We start from the raw sequence: 21144 nt of genomic DNA on the forward strand, positions 1-21144 counted from the left end.
GGTTGGGCTGTAATTTTTAGTGCATCTGCTGTTGGGTTTTGAAACTTGTAGGCTGTAGCTTTGATCGTAGCTTGATTTTGTGATCGTGCCATTTACTGCCGAGGCCCACGTCTAATTATTGCTTTTGAGTTTTGCGCATGGGAGGGAGAACTACTGAAACTATGCTAGGCCTAGCTTTATTTCTTGCGGTTTACTTTCTCAGATTTTCTCTTTTTATTTATTTTATTTGACTTAATTAACTTTTTCAATAATTTGATATTTTTATTTCACTTAAAAAATTATATAATTATTCAATTCACGTCTGCATTTGCATATTCCCTCCGTCCCTAGAAAAAACGAACTTTTCGGTTTGTGTCGAGCGTTGGACCATCCGTCTTATTTGAAAAAAATTTAAGAAATTTTTAAAAAATTAGTCACACATAAAATACTATTCATGTTTTATCATGTAATAAAAATAAAAATATTAATTGTAAAAAAAATTTAAATAAAACGAAGAGTCAAACATTATATCTAAAAACTGAAAAGTTGATTTATTTTGAGACGGAGGGAGCTGCTACCTATTGGATGGAGAGATATTACTCCACCACCTTCTCTCTTTTTTAGGCAGTGAGCCATCGAGTCGCTGCTGTTAGCGATGGAAATTACTCCACCACCTTCTTTTTTTTGCTAGGGAGGCCGTGTTTAGATGGCAAAATTTATTGGGGGAGGAGTCACATCAAACGTTTGACCTGATGTCGGAAGCGGTTTTCGGATACGAATGTAAAAACGAATTTTACAGCTCGGCTGGCAACCGCGAGACGAATTTTTTGAGCCTAATTAAGCCATCATTAGCATATGTTGGTTACTGTACCACTTATGGCTAATCATGGAATAATTAGGCTCAAAAGATTTATCTCAAGATTTCTCACATAACTGTGCAATTAGTTTTTTATTTTATCTTTGTTTAATGCTCTATTTAAATGTCTAAAAATTTAATGTGATATTTTTGGAAAAAAAAATTGGGAACTAAACCAGGCCTGAGCCATCAAATTGCTGATGTTACCGATGGAAATTACTCCACCACCTTCTCCCTTTTTTTAGCCAGTGAAACATCAAATAGCTGTTGTTTCGTGGGCCCCACCAATTGAGCTCCTCTCTGTTCAATCCGTAGAGATGGTAGAGAAGCAGTGAGCCTTCACGCCGTGGGCCCTACATTTTCAGCCTTTTGAATTTTTGAAGACAGCGCCGCCTAGCAGGGAGCAGCGGTGGCTTCTCGATTTCATTGCTTCTCGATTTCTCCAGCTCATTTTTCCTTCTTCTCTCAGCACTGGGATATTTTTAATCTCTCTCTTTTCACTCTCCCTCTAGCCTCCCTTCCATTCTACTCGCTGGCGATTTCCCTCTCGCCTCCCTCCTCGCCAGCGATTCCCCTTTCCTCCAGGCGTTGTCGTCGACGATTTCATCCGCGAGGCAACCGCAAATGGCAACACATACTATGTGTGCATGTTTGAATTTTTTTGTTCATTATTAGGGTTTTGGGTGATCTATTCCTGACCTTCCGGTCTGAATGTAGGTTGGTTTTACGCGTTTGAGAAGGTGCACCGGCTGGATCAGAACTCCGTCCGCCGTAGCGTCCGCCAGTTCGAGACGGATCTGCTCCAACGGCTAGAGAAGGTCATACCCCCTTCATATGTATCGTATGATTTTGGCAGACTAGCGTACTTCATCTGTTAGTTCTGTCCACTATCGTTGTGTTTCATCTGTTAGTTCTTCAGTATTGTTCGGTACCATGTAGCTAGCTATTTCGCATTTCCCATGCTCCGGTCTGTAGCTGCATGCATGTCTAGCGACTAGCGTGGAATTAATGTTTTGTGGGGTTAGATTTTCATCCCTCAATTGCATATTAGTTATTTGGGTTTCTGTGTGTCTGTGCGCCTGCCTCGGGTTATCCATCACCCACTGCACTTTTGATGCCTTGTTGCTGAATTCTTCTTCGTTGCATGCTGTTCTGTCAAAATGCTCATTTTCTAGGCAGAAATACAGCACATACTCTCCACGTTTGTATACTAGACAGCGTGCAAATTAGCTGAATGCACACCCGTTACCTAGTTCTTAGTTTTGTTTATTTTGTAGCCTACTAATATATTAATTAATTTTGATCTGGGTTATTTTTCATTAAGTTGTTACTACAGTTTCGTAGTTCAGTCCTATACTTAGTTTTGCGGAAAAAAGCTAGTAGGTATTTAGTTAGGCATTAGTTTTTCATTGTATCCATCTCTCTTAGTGTTATCAGATTCAGCTTGAATCATGTGGCCATCTTGAGCAACACAAATAGATAGCGCAAAATAGCTGTTAACAACAAATAATTTTGATTGCAGCTATGATTTATTCATTTGGTTTGAACATACTGATTCATAAAAAGTATGAATATGGTGTGGCTCAAGATCAGCAATTGTCGTAGTAAGGCTGGATAACAGTTCGGAAACAAATGGTCGTTCTCGCCCACCTAGCTAACAAAGAAACATGAAAATTGGTGTGTGACCGGTGCATATTAGCATAAATCAGATCCATGTGCTTTAAATTAAATTCAGTGCATGAGTTAAATAACACATATCTGAAACCAAATAGCATCATAGTTGTTCATATAGAGCTCAGGATATTAAGCAATGTGGAATTTACTTGTGTGACAAATTTGATTTTACATTTCTGGACAGTTCTTAGAAGTATCGCACGCCATATCCTGTAGTGCAAGGCATACATTACATACAATACTAACATAAGTGTTGAGGCATTAAACTCTTTGCACAAACTAGAGATAGCAGCAAATGTGTGTAATGATTAACAACAGAAACATGAGATGTAACTTGTTAAGCTACATGGTTAGGGAAGAAAACATGGCCGCAGGCTTTGATTTGATTAGATGGTGTTATTTTGTCCCTTGTTTTTCATTATAATTAAGAAATTTTTACTTAATATTTGTTTCGGGTTTGTTATTATTTTTAAGATGCAGATCAAGTGCATATGCTTCTGATGTATTTTCTTTCTAATATATTCATTTTTAGGTTCTTGGAACACATAGCTTCAATTTTCAAATATCACATTTTTGTGCTTGACTGTCTGTTGAAGGTATATGAATAACATATTTATATTACTCCCTAGAATATTACATACATTACAAATGTTAACATTATGGCAAATGTTTGTGTTATATAAATATTATTTTACATTATGTTGTACAGATGAATTTGAATTTTTGGATTGTAAGCGGACCAGCCTATAAAGATTACCTATTTTTGGATGATGTTTCTTTTACTTTTTGTAAATTTGGATGTTGGGTTTGGTGTATATATAACTTTGTGCCATGCTTGCATGTGGTTTGGTTGTAGCTCACCTTCCCTTTTATATGATAAATCACCAAAAATTGTGTATAGATCGGTGCACTTTTAAAATTACTAATAATGTGTGTTGTGTAAATTTTCTATGCAAATTTAGTTTCTAGTATTAACTTTAGGTCTTTACACTCAAATAGCTATCAAATAACTAAGCAATCAAGAAAATCTACAAGACTCGTGAGAAAATAACGTGGGCAAAGAAAAAGCAATAGGAAACAATTCTTATATATATTAGTTAACTAAATATAAGAGATTACGAGCACGAATCTAGACATAATATACCTTATTTAAGGATACAGGGAGACAGGGAGTAGATATTACTTCCCTAGGATGGCTCTGGTCAATTACTGTAGTTTCTCTTGCTAGCTTTGCTGCAAGAACTACATATGAATTTGATTTTTTTCTCTCATTAAATATTTTTAATTTGATTTTATATTTATAAATTTAATCTTTTATAGATGGCTAATGATAAGCAATCAAAAATGTATAATTGTACCGAAGAAATTGATGCTGAAAGTACTTCATCTGATTCTAATAAGGATTATGTATGCACATCTGATGAACAATCTGAAGATGATGTAAGTTGTTATGCAAATGCTATTTTGTTTTTATTTTTCTATCCAAATTCTAAAATAATTGTGTTTTATGCAACATTGTTTTTCTCAGGTTGTTTCTCAACTACATCATATATCAAAGAAGGACATATTAAAATCTTTGAAACTCAAGCTTAATAAAAGTACAAAAAATATTGCTGATAATTCAAAGGTAAACAAAACATATGTTATCTTTTTTGTGAATTCAATTACCATACTTATTTTATTTTGTAACTCTTTTCTTAATTTGTGTGCAGATAAAAACAAATGACTCTGAGGATGCAGATAATGATGATGAGGACTTAAATACAACACTGTATCAAATTCGTAAGGAGCACGTTATAAACAAATTGAAAAGAACCTTAACGATGCATGCAAAAAACACTGAGTATAGTATGAAGGTAATTTGTTTTTTTAATTTTCCATGCTTTAATTGATTTTGCTAATGCATGTAAAGAATATTTTGATTGTGTTATTTACCTGTTCTGAATCATTGATTCAATTCTATTGAATTTTTTATTCCTGATTATTTAGTTTTCTAAAATATTTGCTTGATTAGTTTTGTATATTTGTCATATATCACATTATCACTGTGTAGATACATTGTATTTCAAGAACTACATAATGGTATGGACTTAAATATAGCATTGTATGATGCTGTGTAAAATTTGAAGTTATAGTCATGAATTTGGTACGCCAACAACATCGTTAATCAAAGTTATAATTCTTTTGCAGGGCATTCAATATTTACTATCTTTTTCAATATATAAATAAACTTCTTTTATTCATGAGTTACTAAAAATCTTTTGTGATTATAAAATTTCTGAATTTTGCAAACACACAAGTGAGGTCATAAATAAGTTGCGCTTCTACTATTTTTATTTTGTGTTTAAGTTTGGCAAACATTTTATTGTAAGTTTTGAAATTTGATTTTAGCTATTCATTTTAATAATCCTATTACATTTGTTAAAAACAATTTTTTTTGTATATTTTTCATTTGTTTTGCAGAGCAAACAAAAGAAAGTTGAACCCAAATGTGAAAGTGTGTTTACTAGGTTTTCTGTCAAATACTTTTCTCAAGTCATCAATTCATTAGCTTCTCATCACAGAGAATTAATTTCAAATTCATGTTTTCACTCACTGTTGTGGTTTGAAAAGTGTTATGTGCCCTATAAGTTTGCATTATGGATTGCTCGGCAAGTTGATGTCAAGTCCTGTGATATTGTTGTTCGAGACAAAGTTATCCCTTTATCAAAAGAATCAGTACATGTTATTCTTGGATTACCTTTTGGTGGTAGTACAATCCATGGTAACTTTGAAACTGGCAAACAAAGGATTCTTGAAAGTTTTGATTTATCTTCAATTCCTTCCATCAAATATTTTGGAGACAAATTGATTAACAAAGAGAAACTTTCTGATGAGCAAGTTTTAATGTGCTTTATCAACGTTTGCCTCAATTGTTTCCTTTGCCCAAACTCTTCGTTGCTACCTAGCACAAAATATCTCAGTGCTTTTGAGGATTTGCAATCTATTTGTAAACTGGATTGGTGCAAGCTTGTATTTGATGGGCTGATGAATCATATATCAAAGCTTCAAAAATCAAAGACCTTTGGTGGCTCTTTTTTCTATCTTGCGGTTAGTATTCTTTAAAATATTTATTTTGTTTTATTGTTTTTGTAATTATTATTTTTATCAATAACATTGTCATGCTTAATAGGTCAACTATTTGGATTTTTTGAACTATGGGTTGCGTAAAATACCCACTGACATTCGAAGGATTAAGGTATGGAAAGGTTCTATGATTAAAGAATTTGCAAAATTTGACAAGACCAGCAAAGAAGTTTATGGGAAAAGACCTATAATGGATATTCATCAACTTGCTACAAAATGGTACATAATGAATATTTGTTTGTTATTTATTTTTAATTTAATGTTGTCCCACTGAACTTTTCCTTATGTTTTTTGTTTTATTTATTTTCTAAATGGAAACTCTTGTTGACCAAAATGCTGCACCTTCAAAGCAATCTTATACACCTTTTATGGAAATGCTTGAAAGTTCTATTGGTTCCGTGCTACCTGATGATATTAAGATAAAGATTAATGAAGTGCTGATACAACATTTTGGTGATGAAGAGGACATGATTGATGATAAACCAAAGAAACTTCTTATAGATGTGTTGCTGTTGTTATCAAATGCGAGTAAAACTAGGCTTGATGATAGTCCAAAAGCTATACATCATACAACAAAAAATTGTGGTTAGTTTCTAAATTTTCTATTTAATTATTTTTTTGCACAATTCTACAATAGTTATATGTTAATTATTGTTATTATTATTGTGTATTAGAAGATGAAAATTCTGAATCAAACAAGAAAGATTTGCCAATTTCTGTTGGAGAACTTTCAAATGAAATTCTTGCTGATAGTGATCCTATATTTCCAAAGGTAATTTTCTATACAAAACATTTTTCCTCAATTAATATCTGTAATCCATATTTTTTAGTATTAATTATTATAATGTTTTTCAAGAACAAAATACAATCACGTGTTATTGAAATGAGGGATCCAATTCAAACTGATCAAAAATTTGAAGATGGTGACAATTCAACCTCAATTACCATTCAAAAGGTAATTGTTATATAATTTTTTTTACTTTGTCCATTAATTTAGCACTATTTTTTTACCTGTTTTTTTACAAATGCAGAATACTGAAACTGATGTTGCAAGAATCATGCAAAAGCTACGTAGGGAAGGTATATGATACTCTTTTTACAACTGTTTGTTTTTAAAATATAACAAAATTATTTTATAGGAATTAAATAGTTTCATAGATTTAATAATGTAAATCACATTTTGTATAGGTCAAACAATCACTACACCCCCAACATGTATAAAGAAAGAAGATACCAATTCTTGTAAAGGTAGAATCGTTCAGTCATTTTTTTATAAACTTATATAACATGAAATTTTATTGCTGATCACTACTTCTTTCATCATATAGATATTGAACATGTTCCTGTGAAAAAAAGGAAGTCCAGATTACTTGGTTTCAATGATACATCAGCATTTTTGAGTGATGAAGATATCCCTAAGTTTAAGATATGGGATTCTGATGATGATAATTTTGGTGAGAATGTTAATGTGAACAACAAGGAACGTATAATTCAGGTAAATGAGCACAAGGTTTTTTAATTGTTATTTATAGTTTTCAAATTTAGTTTTTAATTAAATCTTACTTGTGTAAAGAAAATGTTTATTAATTTATTGCTTTGCAAATAAGTAGAAGCAACCGACTGATTTGACACAAAATGTTGAGGTCAATCCGGAAATTGTGGTGCTTACTTCAGAGAATGAGGTTTGTTTTATTCAATGTGCAGTTTACATTTCTATTAAAATTTTATAATCAAAATTTTTCTTTTTTTTAACTTTGTAGGATAAAATTGAGATGGTAACTTTGGATTATTCGCAAACTCAATTGGATTTCAATTATGATGATCAGTGCAAAGAGAATGTTGCTCCAAGAAATACGAAGGTATGTTAAAATTATTTTTATTTTAATGTTTTTATAAATTCTGACTAGTTAAATTTCATATAACTAGCATATTACCCATGCATGTAATATTATTTTGTTTTGAATTTTTTATTTCATTATTTATATTATTTTTTTTCTTTTCAGGAATCCCCTGATGTTCTTATTCTTGGTGAAAGAAAATTTTCTCAGAAATGTATTGATCTTTCATCTAAAACTGACATCATGTACAATAGAATGAACCCAATTCGAGAAAATGCAAGTAAAAAGTTGAAGTTGTCATCTCACAGTCCAGAAAGAGTACTTTTATGCAATGTTAAAAACTTGGAAAACAACACTTGCAGTCAAAAAACATATCATAACCTGAGAAGCAATTTGCACCCTGCTAGATATTCTACAGATCCATATACACCTGAGAGATGTTCCTTTCCTGTTTCTCAATATGAAAAACAAATTTACAATGCTGTATGCAATCTGGCGTCAAGTCAATTTCAGGAGTAAGTATATTTTTCTAACTTTTTTCTATGCAATAAAATTAAAATTTTAATTTTGCAATTTTCATTTGAATTTATGATCTTTTAAACTACTAAATGCAGTAAAGTTGTAGTTGATATTGACAATGTGCATTGCAAATTTTACACTTTTGGACATTCTTTCAAAGTTCAAGGGGAATTGTCAAATTTTGTCTGTGCTGTATTTTGTCGCTACATGTTTCACCTCTCCCATCCATTCAAATCAAAGAAACACTACTTCTTCTCTTCCATTGGGGTTAGTATATTTCAAATAATTTATATAATTGTTAAAATAAAACTAATATTAATTTGTCAAATATATCCTTGCCTTTTAGGATGATTTGTTGAAGCATCCTAGCAAAGCAGATTTTAGATCTGTTAAAAAGTGTTTTGATGGGGCTGCTTATGCAAGACCAGTGCAAAGCTGTGATCTGGTTACTCTCTTTTTTCAATTATTGTTCATTCAATACATTATTTAAACTATGACATTTTTCCTAATATTTGTATTTTCATGTTTCAGCTTTTCTTTCCAATATTGAGCAAGAAACATTGGTTTGTCTTTGTTGTCAATTTGAAGGATCATCGGTTTGTTTTTCTTGATTCTATTTTTGATGAGAATTCATATATCACAATGAGATAGCACCAAAGCTGGTAATGTTCTTATGAGAAGCACATCAAATTTGTGTATATTATTTTAATGATTGTTTTCTATTCAATAGACTTTAAATTTTAGTATAGCATGGAATACATTCGTGACCGGTGATCCAATTGATTTCAACAGTTTCCAAATCATATTTCCAGCTGTTCCAAAACAAACCAATCGGTATGTTGTTTAATTGAAACTAAACTTTTAATTGTATCACGTACTTTTAATCATTCTTAATTTAAATAATTTTATATTTTCTCCATTTGCAGTTTTGATTGTGGTATATTCGCCCTCAAATTCATGGAACTATGGGGTCCAAGGGTTATACTAACAAATATTTTCTCTCCAAGGGACATACCAAATATCAGAATTCAATATGTCAATCAACTGTTTTTTAACCCAAGCAATATAGTCCTCAGTACAGAGACAAAAAATTTAGTTACTGGATACTTCTCATAGGTGTATTTATAAACTTTTAATTTATTTCAATTTTATCAATGTTTTTAACAAAATTTTATATTACAGTTTTTCTTCTTTTTTTATGTAGGTTTGAATCATATTTTTGTGAAGATTTCATGCAAGAGATGACATAACCACAAATATGTTACTAAAAATATAGTTTATAATATAGATATACGTGTTGTCTCAGAACTTATAATAGTACTTCATGTATTGAACATATCATTTTGCCTTTGTAAGTTTTTGTTGTTTGAATATATTTGTAATCAGACATAATATGCAATACAAATCTTGTGGCAGTATTAATATAGTCTATCTGTATACTTAAATACATAAGTTTTTGTCACTCGAAATTAATTATGAACTAAGGGAAAGTACCATATGATCAGCTCTTACACCAATGTCGGTAGTAGAAAATTACAATTAATATCTATATTAAGCTAAAACAAAACTTCTTCAACTTTGCTATCTTCATCCATTATTTTCTTGATTGCCATGTTCTTCATTGTACCCACTTTTTCCAACACTTGATTCATTCCTTTTCTTCATTGTTTTGAAATGCTGCAATCCAATTGGAATAGTTAGGATTCACAAAATCTTAAATTAAATTTGTTTTTAAAGAGGAATACTTTGAATATACCTGTTGTGGTTGATTGGTACTCTTTCTTTTTTTCTTACTTGGTAAATTGAACTCCATATGTTTAAATGTGCATTTTGGAAATGTATGATCAGTTCTCCCACAATGACTGCAGTGATTAACTTTTCTGTCTTCAATTCTCTCGCGAATTGTTTTGTATCTTTGCTGTGGCCTTCCTTTTGATTTTGCAATGTCTGGATCTCGCAATTCTTCTGGTTGTTGAAGAGCTTCATAGTTCACATTAACCTTGAAAATTTGATCAATGTGAACTGATTCCTCATTTTTCTTCTCTGAATTCATGTCGCTCAAAGCATTTTGAATCTTATCAAATTCTTCCATAAAAAATTCATATGTTTCCTTCTGTTTTGCTGCAATGGATGTAATCTCAGCACATTTCCTTGACAAAATGTTGAACCTTAATGTGGAGCTTTCTGAAACAAGTATGATTCTTTTACTGGATTGTACTTCAGAGTGACTTTGTTTCTTTCTCCATCTACTAATGATGTATTTTTTTGGTATCTTGCTGATATTGAGGTCAAGCATAACTTTCAAGATATGCGAGCATAGAATACCGTCTTTCTCAAACATCGCACAAACACAACTAAATTTCTCTAGAACAGCATCAATCAAAACCAGGTATTTTCTGCTTCTAACTTCTTGAACCAGCTGATTATTTGCTACAAAAACTTGATTTCATTTTTTCAACCTCTTCAACCTGCAGTCTTGTTGTACTCTTCAATTGCACTTGAAACTTTTTGAAAATTTTGCTATTATAAAGTTGAACTGCTTGGTATTCAATGTAGAAGTGAGACCAAAAACTTGATGGCTTTTTTGTCCTTGAAATATGATCATCTTGCTGCTCTAGATTCTGAATAGTGTCCATGACTCTATCATATTCTATCATGAAATTTGTAGTGCTGTACTGAGGTCCAATATTTCTTTTGAATCTTGAGTTAGTACCTTCACTTAGAGCTATTGAATGTATGAAAGGACAGAAATCTTTCTTGAAGTACACTGGTATAAATCTCTTTCTATTCTCCCACATGTTTTGAAGGAAGTTGATATCATGCAAATCATATCTCTCAATCATATCTTTCCAAAGGAATACAAACTCTTCTTCAGTTAATGAATTGTTAATGATATCATCATACTCAGCATAGAGTCCTTTCTTTTTCTTGAACAAACTTCCAGATCTATTCAACGCTTTACTGACAATATGAAATAAGCAATTTCTATACTTTGAATTTGGGAAAATTTGAGCAATTGCTGATCTCATAGCTCCATCTTGATCTGCTATAACTGTGCATGGTTGCTTACCTGACATAGCTTTCAAAAATGCTGTAAAAAGCCATTTGAAAGTTTCTGTTGTCTCATCATGCAAAAATGCACAACCAAATATGATAGTATTTCCATGTCCAGAGATGCCAACAAAGGAGCAAACGGCAGATTGTATCTGTTTGTCAGAAAAGTGGTATCAAAACTAACACAATCACCAAATTTGGCATACCAATCAATTGATCTTCCATTTGTCCAAAACAGATTTTTCACTCTTCTGTCATCGTCTAGATCAAACTCATAAAAGAAATTTGAATCTTGCTCTTCTTTTTTCTTGAAAAATTGGAGAACTTGCATCATGTCATTGTTGCTGGTTTCTCTGTTGATTGATGTTCTGACATTGCTGATGTCTTTCTTGGTGTACGACAAAGATGTTAATACACCTCTCAAGAAAGACAAAATTACTATCATATTTCTAGTTGGAATGTGGCACTCTTTCAATGTTCTTATCAACAACTTTTCTTCTGAAGACAAGTACTTGTGAGATCTCAGAAATCTAACTACCTCTTGTGGACTTAGTTCATGATTATGTTCCAAATCAAGTCTTGTAATTTCACACAACTTGTTTCTTTCTAAAATCACAAGTACACATTTGCAATCTGTCTGAATAACCTTACTTGTGTTTCTTTGAGAAACAACCATTTTTTCAATTTCTTTTGAATTACCTTGATCATCTCCTTTGCCCTGCTTGTTGCATTTGAAAGTGACCCTAATAATTTCTCTGTTTCTCTTTTTGCTGCTGAATGGTAGCTATGAGCATTAACAACTGAAAAACCAGCGAGCAATGCATAAAAGTTGAAGAAATGTTGAGCTTCATCAATTGATTTAAACTTCATTCCTATTTCAGGTATGTATTTTCTATCAACTTCTGCATTGTTTCCTTTTGATGCTTGCAACTGCTCTTCGATCAAATATTGCTCAATATCTTCTTCAGTAACATCATCTTGATTTTGCACATCATCACAATGCTGATTTTCACAATGATGGATGTCAGACTGTACTGAATCATTCAGATTTTTATTCATGGAATTTGTTTCCTACATTAATAATTAGAAAAGAACTATAACAATCAATACTTTAAAATATTTTTATAAATATATATCTGAATCATACCTTTTCATTTTGTTGTAAATTGAATAAATCAAGAGACCAGTGCTCTATTTCCTCATCCTAAATATAAATAAAAAATTAGTACAACAGAATTTTGTCTAAAATAAAAAAATTGAAATTATTTTAGTTATAATACAAACCATTTGATTATATTCATTGTTCAATGTTATGCCTATGCCTGATTAAAATGAACTTTCACTTACTTCGTCCTGCATTTATTAATTTATTAAAAACACATGTATTACTAATTCTAAATTTACATTAAAGATTGAAATTAATTACCTGAATAATGTTGTTTTCCATTTTTGCTGTATCCTTGCGTGGTATATCATCAATACCATCAAGCATTGAATTCTGTAAAAATACAAGTTTGCATATTTAAAATCAGTGTAACACAAAATAATTTTTGATAATGTTTCTTCATACCTGTGAAGATATAATTTGTTCCATTAGACTTGTGTATGATGTAAATGGACCCTAAAAAATCAGTTAAGGTAATTATTTATTATAATTTTTTATACAATGATGAACAAAATCAAATTCAAAAAATAGAATTTTTGCAATACTTACTGGTATATTATCCTGATCTAGTAGTTGTAGCAAATCTTGCTTTCTGTATGCGCAACTAGGATTAACAATTGTTTGACCTGAATTAAATAAAACTTTCATATTAGTATAAAACATAGAATAAAAATTATTGCTGAAATTTATTCAGATATATGATGTTTTTGGTAAACAATATAAAATTATACTCTGTATTGCATATTACTACTTGGTTGATTATTAAGTATTCAAGTAAAATCAATATAATAAAGAGGTAAACTTTCAATCAATTAGAGGTAAAATTTAATAATTATTGTTATAGTTTATATATTGGTCCCATTTATCTTTTTTTTTCAATTTTTTGTTGTACAATGTGCAATTTTAGTGATGTGACTTTATTTTTATTTTTTATGTAATTCCAATGAATTTATTACGTAATTACATTATATTTTTGAAAAAATTACAACTTTCTGAATTACGTAATTATTATAACGCTCCACTGTAACTATTAATAATCTGAAGTATAGAACTAGAATTTATATATATAACTTTTCTATATGATGAAAATGAACATTTTCTATTTTTAGAACACAATTGTTGTGCATGTCTTCAAGTAAGATATTTAAAAGTTTTGAATAATGAATCCAATTAATCTTCTTTTGTTTTAATTTTCAACATGTGGTGACTTTTTAACTAGTTGATGTGTTTAATGAGTTTTTTTGTTAAAATAAACAAATCTTCTTGCTTGAGACTTCCAGAGCTTTAATGTATGTATATATATTTCATTCAAAATATTACTATTAAATTTATATAAATGCAATAATTCTCAATTGTAACTACTTTCACTCATCTATAGTGTCTTTGATATTGATTTAATATTTCTCTCCATTTTTTAGAATTCTTTATTCATGATTTGAATTAAAGCACATTGTAGTTCTATCGGTCATCTGGGCTTATCTTTAATGATTGTTTGACTGAAAAATAGATGATTAAAATTCATCTCAAAGATGTCAAGAGTTGTGATTTGCTTTTCTATGCCCTGATGGTTACATTTAGAATTGTTTTTGCCTTTCTAGGTTTATAATTTACCTGGATAAACATCAACTAATAAATATCTCGAAGACAAAACAGGTACAATTTTAGTGATGTGACTTTATTTTTATTTTTTACGTAATTCCAATGACTTTATTACGTAATTACATTATATTTTTGAAAAAATTACAACTTTCTGAATTACGTAATTACTATAATGCTCCACTGTAACTATTAATAATCTGAAGTATAGAACTAGAATGTATAGATATAACTTTTCTATATGATGAAAATGAACATTTTCTATTTTTTAGAACACAATTGTTGTGCATGTTTTCATGTAAGATATTTAAAAGTTTGGAATAATCAATCCAATTAATCTTCTTTTGTTTTGATTTTCAATATGTGGTGACTTTTTTAATTATTTGATGTGTTTAATGAGTTTTTTTGTTAAAATAAACAAATCTTCTTGCTTGAGACTTCCAGAGATTTAATGTATGTATATATATTTCATTCAAAATATAACTATTAAATTTATGTAAATGCAACAATTCTCAACTGTAACTACTTTAACTCATCTATAGTGTCTTTGATATTGATTTAATATTTCTCTCCATTTTTTTAAAATTCTTTATTCATGATTTGAACTAAAGCACATTGTAGTTCCGTAGGTTATCTGGGCTTAACTTTAATAACTGTTTGACAGAAAAATAGATGATTAAAATTCAGCTCGAAGATGTCAAGAGTTGTGATTTGCTTTTCTATGCCTTGATGGTTATATTTAGAATTGTTTTTGACTTTCTAGGTTTATAATTTACCTAGATGATGAGGATGAAAGATTTAATAGTATTAAACACATAACTGTTCTGCAAGTCTTACAACGAGAAAATTAATTTTTTTTAATATTTTAAAACAATTAATCTTCTTGCCCGATTCTTGCAGAGGTTTCATGTGTTTTGTATTCTTTTAAACAAATCTTTTAATTTATATTGATGGCTAATCTACATGGTTTTTGGTAGAAATGATTTGTTATATCTAGTGAATTCACGTATCGTAGAAATATAAATTACTGATGTCTTTTTTATCTTCAGATTGCCAGTATTGTTGATTACTAAAGATAAACATCAACTAATAAATATCTCGAAGACAAAACAGGTGGAATTTTCAAAACATTTAATCTTTCATATATTTATATCCTTTCTACATATTTGTGCTCTCCAATTATATTGCTAATAATAAATGTAGTATAATCACAATTATGATAACTGAACTTGATACTTACCTGAACCTGAATTAATACTTGAACTGCTTATATGAAAATCACTGTTGATGAATGATTCCAGTAAATCTTGCTGCGTAAATACCCCTGGTAATTCAGTATAAACAAACATCTAAAATAGTCATCTTGGAATTTTTTATGTAAATGCAGTAATTCTCAATTGAAACTACTTTAAGTCATCTATAATTGTTTATAACTTTGAATCCTTTTAAATTTTGTAATAAATTTTATTTAAATATTTTGTTTTTATTATGCTGATATTTTCCAAATGAAGAGAAACTCAAGAATATGTAGTAAAATACATGACAGTTCTGTAAATCATCTACTAAGAATTTTTTTTGATACATAAACAGATAATCAAACTTTGGGTTAATTGTGTTTAAAGCTATATTGTGTTTATCTTGTCCATTAACATATGTTCATTTTTTAAATTTTTGATGGCCAAATGAAGATATATTAAAGATTTCTATAAAAGTACATTGCAGTTCTAGGGATCATCAGCAGAGAAAAATTATTATTTTGAATGAAAAACAAATAATAAAAATTCTCTGGTGATGATCTTCAGAATTATAGTGTTGTTTTCTTTGCTTAATGAAATCGTTCAATATTAATCACTGATGGCTTCTATCAATCAACTTTGTAAGAGTGAAATTTTTTATTGTATTTGATATTGATTTAATTTTTCTCTTCGAATATTTTTTATTTAAATGTTTTTTTAACCAAATGATGACTTTATTCATGATTTGAACTAAAGCACATTGTAGTTCTGCAAGTTATTTGGACTGAACTTTAAAAGTAGGTTGACTAAAAATTTTTTTGTATGTATGTACATAAATTCCATTGAAAAAAATACGATTGTAAAATTTATGTAAATCCAATAATTCTTGACTGTAACTACTTTAACTCATCTATAATTTCTTATAACTTTAAATCTATCATCTAATTAATTTCTATAATGAATTAGAGATATGATGTGTTTTAATATACTTGTTCAAATCAAGGATTTTACCTATCAGTGGCTTACGATTGAGAAGCACTTTGAGAGCACATAGTTGTTAAATATTCACAGTCATAGATCTTACTTATGATTAAAGCATAATGTTGTCAAATATTTATTATTCTTTGATCTAGAGTTTTATAAGGCATACGAAAATTACAAATCATGACAAATTATGTTATTCTGATAATAAAGCTAGGTCAAAGGGGAAGAGGATATAAAACACAACATACAAACACAAGGTTTAGAACCTGAATTGTTTATTTACTTCTCTACATGTTTTCTTTTGCAGAATTGTTGCAGAAACTTAGATCAACAGAGAATCAAAGTTAGTGCAAAAGAGAATGCAGGTACATATTTTTTAGAGTATTTTGCACCTGGAGTTTTGCTGGAATCTTCCATTGCTCTCCTTTCTGAATCTGAAGATTTTGAGTTGGATTGAAGTTCTTCTCATCCTGTTGATTCTCCAAATTATAAAACATCACTAAAGATATTTCCCTTACATAATGTAATTTTATATTTCTGTATAGTGTGTTTGATTTGCAGACTACCTGTTTCTAATTGTGTTTGACAACATAGTTAAAAACTGACACGAAGTTAGGTCAAAGGGGAAGCAGCTATAAAACACGACATACTAGCACAAGGTTCAGAATCTGAATTGTTTATTTTAATTCTCTACATGTTTTCTTTTGTAGAATTGCTATAGAAAGATCAACTGAGAATCAAAGTTAGGGCAAAAGAGGATGAATGTACGGATTTTTAGAGTATTCTGTACCTGAAGTTTTGCTAAAATCTTCCATTGTTCTCTTCACTAAATCTGAAGATTTTGAGTTGGATTGAAATTCTTCTTGTCCTGTTGATTCTCCATTCAGCTATTCTGGCCATTGGTTTCTTTTCCTCCAATATTTTGCATCTTCTTGCTATTCTCACCCTCTCGTTGCATCTCAAAATTGCTCTTCTTTTTCTCTCAAAATTGCTCCTCTTTTTCTCTATCTCCCTATCGTGTTTTATCTGGCATCTGACATCTTTCCATCACGTGACTTCTCTTTCTTTTTAATCAACATTCCTTATAATCCAAGTTTGGTCTGTCCTTTTTTGGGCCATATTCTTTATTTTTTGGGCCTATTTTTGGGCTTTTTATGATTTCTTCATACGTACTACTGTGACACCGAGTAGTGTTGAGTATGGGCTTTTTATGTTCTATGTGTTTAATTTTTATGGGCCTCAATTTGGGCTTTTCTGGATCTGTTCGTTTAATATATGTGGGCCTTTTGGATCTGTTAGCCCACTAATTGTTTGTTTATTATTTTAGAACCATTTTATCTGAACTATTGGATGGCAATCGTGTGGTATCAAAATCTGACTGATTTTGACACATATTTTCTGTCATATTCTGTATAGGCAGACCCATATTTTAATATCAACCTCTGAATTATAATTCGCGCGTGCCTCGGCGGCACACGTAAAATCAACGTGCCGCCACCCAAAATTCTGAGAACGGCTAGAAATCTGATGTTTCATTAGCTGGTTCATCACATATGTTCATGTTAACGCTACATCAAAAATTGATAGTAATACATGTGCAAAGCATGTTGTAGAAATATGAATTACTCTGAGTGCAAATCAAAGGTGGAAGTTTACTGAATTACTAGTGTGCACATTTGTAACGGCGCGAGCTTTCTTTGGAATAAACTATAATTGATAATTTTTTAAAAAATATTTTTATTAAATCAAGAGTTAATTAAGTGAAATAAAATTTTTAAATAAAAAGATTTAAATGCCACGAATATTTTTGTCATATTTATTGTGTTCAAACCGATTAACAAGATATTTAACGGATTTTTTAGAGAAAATAAAATTAAAGTTTCAACTAACAAAAATCATTTAAAGTTAATTAAACGAAAGGTGGTCGCTTTGTTTCTTTTTCTTCTATTCCTTTCTTTCCTTCCCTAGGCCCTGTTCGGTTGTGGAGAGGGTAAGTTAACTTACTCAACACGGTAAACGGAGTAATAGATTAGTACATGATTAAATAATTATTAATTATTAAAAAATATGAAATAGATTAATATGATTTTTTAAACAATTTTTCTATAGAAAATTTTTGCAAAAGATACACCGTTTAGCAGTTCGGGAAGTGTGCGCGTGGAAAACGAGTAAGTTAAGTTAACTTTGTGTGTCGGCGAACGCGGCCCTAGTCGTGGGTATTATCTTTTCCTTGCCGCGAACTAGGCTGAAGCCGGGTTTGCGACCATGGCTGAAGCCAGCCCGAGCCGAAGCCAGGCCGAGTCAGCCCTGGCCACCACTCGGCCATGTCACGGCTGATCTCCTCTTTCGCCCGCTCGTTTCTATTCCTTCGTGGTGTTCATCTGTCTCTTTTCTTTCCAGCATTGGTCTTTCTTTTTCTTTTCTTCGTCTTTTTTTTCCCTTTATGTGGGATAAGAGTCTTCGTTAGATTCTATCTCGTGTTACACCTAGTTCCAATCTAATCTCACTTGCATGTGCTATATGAAAGAGTAAATATGCGATAAAAACCTTTAAACTAAAAATATGGAAATAATAACTTTCGAAAGTTCCGGTCAACTTCCGGCCTTAGAAAGTTCTGGTCCCTTCAAAACTTACGACAGCACCAGATCTAGAACAATAAATACAAAGATATAGCTAACCAAAACACAGAGCAAGTTGCAAGCTCCAATATTTGCACAATCAGCAACTAAAGTACACACGACAACTCAAAGCAAAGCTTAGAACACAAGTTAGAGAGATTTCACCAAGAGATTGCACGGAGACTTTTTACTGAAGTTTCAATCCTTAAAGGGATTGTACTCTCCGTTGAGTAGCTTAACTTGAGTCGGGTTTCCACAACCTTTTTCTTAGGGTTGCATTAATGCACTCCCCCTTACTGGAGGTGTCTCTTTCCTTTTGCAAGTGAGGTCCGACCTTCACAAACTTTTCTTCTACTCAATCACCACAAGAACTTTGGTGGCTCAAGGAACAGCCTAGCCGTCTAGGTGTCCTCAAGCACTAAGAGTAACAAGCTTGCAAGAACTTCTTAGGGATGAATCAAGTACTCAAGAAATTTCTTCACGAAGTCAACACCAAGCACTCAAACGAACTCAAATCCACAAACTCTCTCACACATAAAATCCAAACGCTTAGATCCGTGGAGAGAAGAAAATAAGAAAGCAAGGCTCAAAGTGAATTTCAAAAAATCAAGACAAGGGGCAAATGAGTAAGCAATATGAGCAGCAACCCTAGCTTGAGGGGTGGAAGGGGTAAAAGATGTTCTTTTTGAAACTTCCGAAGGCCTCTTCGAAACTTCCAGTCAGTTCAAAACAGCAACCCTAAACACTTAGAATTTCAAAATCATCTGCGAAAAGTCGGCTCTTTGGATGTTCTGGTCAACTCCTTTGGAACTTCCAAAAATCTTATAGAATCGACCTCGACTTTCTTTGAATTTCCGAAGGGTACATCTTCAGAACTTTCGCAAAACTTACAGAACCAAAATCAACTTTCTTTGGAACTTCCGATGGTTACATCTTCAGAACTTTTGAAAAACTTATAGAACTGAAACTCAGCAAAATATATTGTTTGGAAGTTCCAGTCAACACTTCTAGAACTTCTAGCCAGCTCAGCACAACTTCAAAAAGATAGCTAAAGATACACTTCAAAATATATTTCCGAGCACTGAATTTATTCCTAGATTTCATTGCACAACCCCTTTTTATAGTACGACGTTCCTAATAAATTCACAATAGAAATAAACACGCACACCAACACGATTATACTTTTTTTTGTCTTTTCAATTCGGGCAATGCAATGACTTTGCTTTCATGAGAAGTAACCATTCATTCATAATCTCACATAAAACATTAGTCCTCACCATTTGATTGTTATGAGTCACTAAAACAAATTAGGGGCCTAGATGCACTTTCACTATATAAGTGCCCCGTGGGAGTTGTTTTCACATGATCTTCTAGTTGGCCGTCCTGGCCCATGCGCCCAGCCAACCAACAGTTGTTGTAGCCACTGCCGGCCGAGCCACCTTATCGTTGTCATCGTTTTTCACACAAACCTCACATTTGCACACTCAGGTTGTTGTTGCATGCGGTGTTGTCGTGAGCCGTGAGTTGCAACCGTTGTTTGTCCGCACAAACTCGCAATTCGTGCAACTCATTAGATTGTCTATGCAAATCTGAGATTCGTACATAGTTCTATTTGATTGTGCGAATTCGCGTTTCACGCAATTTTTAGTCATTGATTTGCTATTGTTTCTGTGAGTTGTTAATGGGTCGTCGTGCGAATCTGGTATTCATACGTGAGTCGTTAATTTGTTCTGCCGATAATCGTTGTTTCATTCTTTGCAAGTCATTCTGTTTCTATCGTCCAGATTCATGCTACTATAGTGGTTAACGAGTCTACCAATCGTCGGGTAAAGTCTCATTTTCCCTTCCGTTTTTTTGTTTTCGTCCATGTTGACGCTTAAATGTCGTTAACTCATTTTTTAGGTTTATCTAGGAAAAAATGACTCGTTAATGACTCCTACTAGGAACACGGGCTCACCGCTATAGCATCACGAATCTGGATGATATAGGCAAAACAACTCGTGAAGGCTGAAACAACGACTATCAGTAGAACAGATTAATGACTCACATACAAATACTAGATTCGCATGACAACCCATTAACAGTTTGCACAACTGTATCAAAACACAAACAAAACACGGGTTCGCATGGACAAAATCACCAATATGCACAAATCATAGATTTGCATAGTGGATACCGATTTATCCCACGAGTCGTGCAACGAACAGCAAAACAACAAGATTAACGATAGAATTAATGACTCACAGAAACACTGAATGAATGAGCAATTCACACATATGAAATAGATAATTCATATTGCAAATTTAAAAACTCATCAATGACTCACTCTAAGGTTAACGGCAATGGCAAGCGAATGCGGGATTTGGCCAGCGACAAGGCAATAGGCGACGGTGGTGGTGCAGCTTGGCTAGGTGGCGTGCCACGATGGGTTGGAGCGACAGCGATGGCGCATGGCCGGTGGCAAGCGGCGGTGGTGGAGACTAGGCACAACGACCATGGG

At 31.9% G+C, this 21144-nt stretch overlaps 1 protein-coding gene and 1 long non-coding RNA gene across 6 annotated transcripts; both read left to right on the forward strand.

The window, feature by feature from the left end:
* The first annotated feature begins 3890 nt into the window (after positions 1-3890).
* Positions 3891-4360, forward strand: LOC121055286. Its single transcript, XR_005812402.1, has 3 exons — positions 3891-3949; positions 4038-4136; positions 4222-4360. It is a non-coding gene; the product is annotated as an uncharacterized LOC121055286 (long non-coding RNA).
* A 622-nt stretch (positions 4361-4982) lies between these two features.
* On the forward strand, positions 4983-16700 carry LOC102703060. 5 transcript variants are annotated; one of them, XM_040527609.1, is made up of 14 exons: positions 4983-5599; positions 5682-5854; positions 5986-6220; positions 6310-6407; positions 6492-6590; positions 6667-6715; positions 6824-6883; positions 6964-7130; positions 7246-7317; positions 7396-7494; positions 7639-7988; positions 11831-11927; positions 13810-13864; positions 14857-14920. In XM_040527609.1, exons 2-12 carry the CDS (start codon positions 5852-5854, stop codon positions 11841-11843), a joined length of 1245 nt encoding a protein of 414 aa, XP_040383543.1. In that variant the 5' UTR covers positions 4983-5599; positions 5682-5851; the 3' UTR covers positions 11844-11927; positions 13810-13864; positions 14857-14920. The 5 variants fall into 5 exon arrangements, with proteins under 5 accessions (XP_040383543.1, XP_040383542.1, XP_040383544.1 ...); XM_040527608.1 differs by lacking the exons at positions 13810-13864; positions 14857-14920 and adding an exon at positions 16334-16700; XM_040527610.1 differs by lacking the exon at positions 13810-13864 and having other exon boundaries at positions 14857-14913.
* Positions 16701-21144: the final 4444 nt, after the last annotated feature.

Source organism: Oryza brachyantha, chromosome 9 (assembly GCF_000231095.2).
Source record: "Oryza brachyantha chromosome 9, ObraRS2, whole genome shotgun sequence".
Lineage (NCBI taxonomy): Eukaryota > Viridiplantae > Streptophyta > Magnoliopsida > Poales > Poaceae > Oryza > Oryza brachyantha.

Coding starts and splice junctions, on each gene's coding strand:
- LOC102703060 (XM_040527608.1), top strand. Junction 6,716..6,823: donor GCAAAAGCTACGTAGGGAAG/GTATATGATACT, acceptor CATTTTGTATAG/GTCAAACAATCACTACACCC. Junction 7,318..7,395: donor TGCTTACTTCAGAGAATGAG/GTTTGTTTTATT, acceptor TTAACTTTGTAG/GATAAAATTGAGATGGTAAC.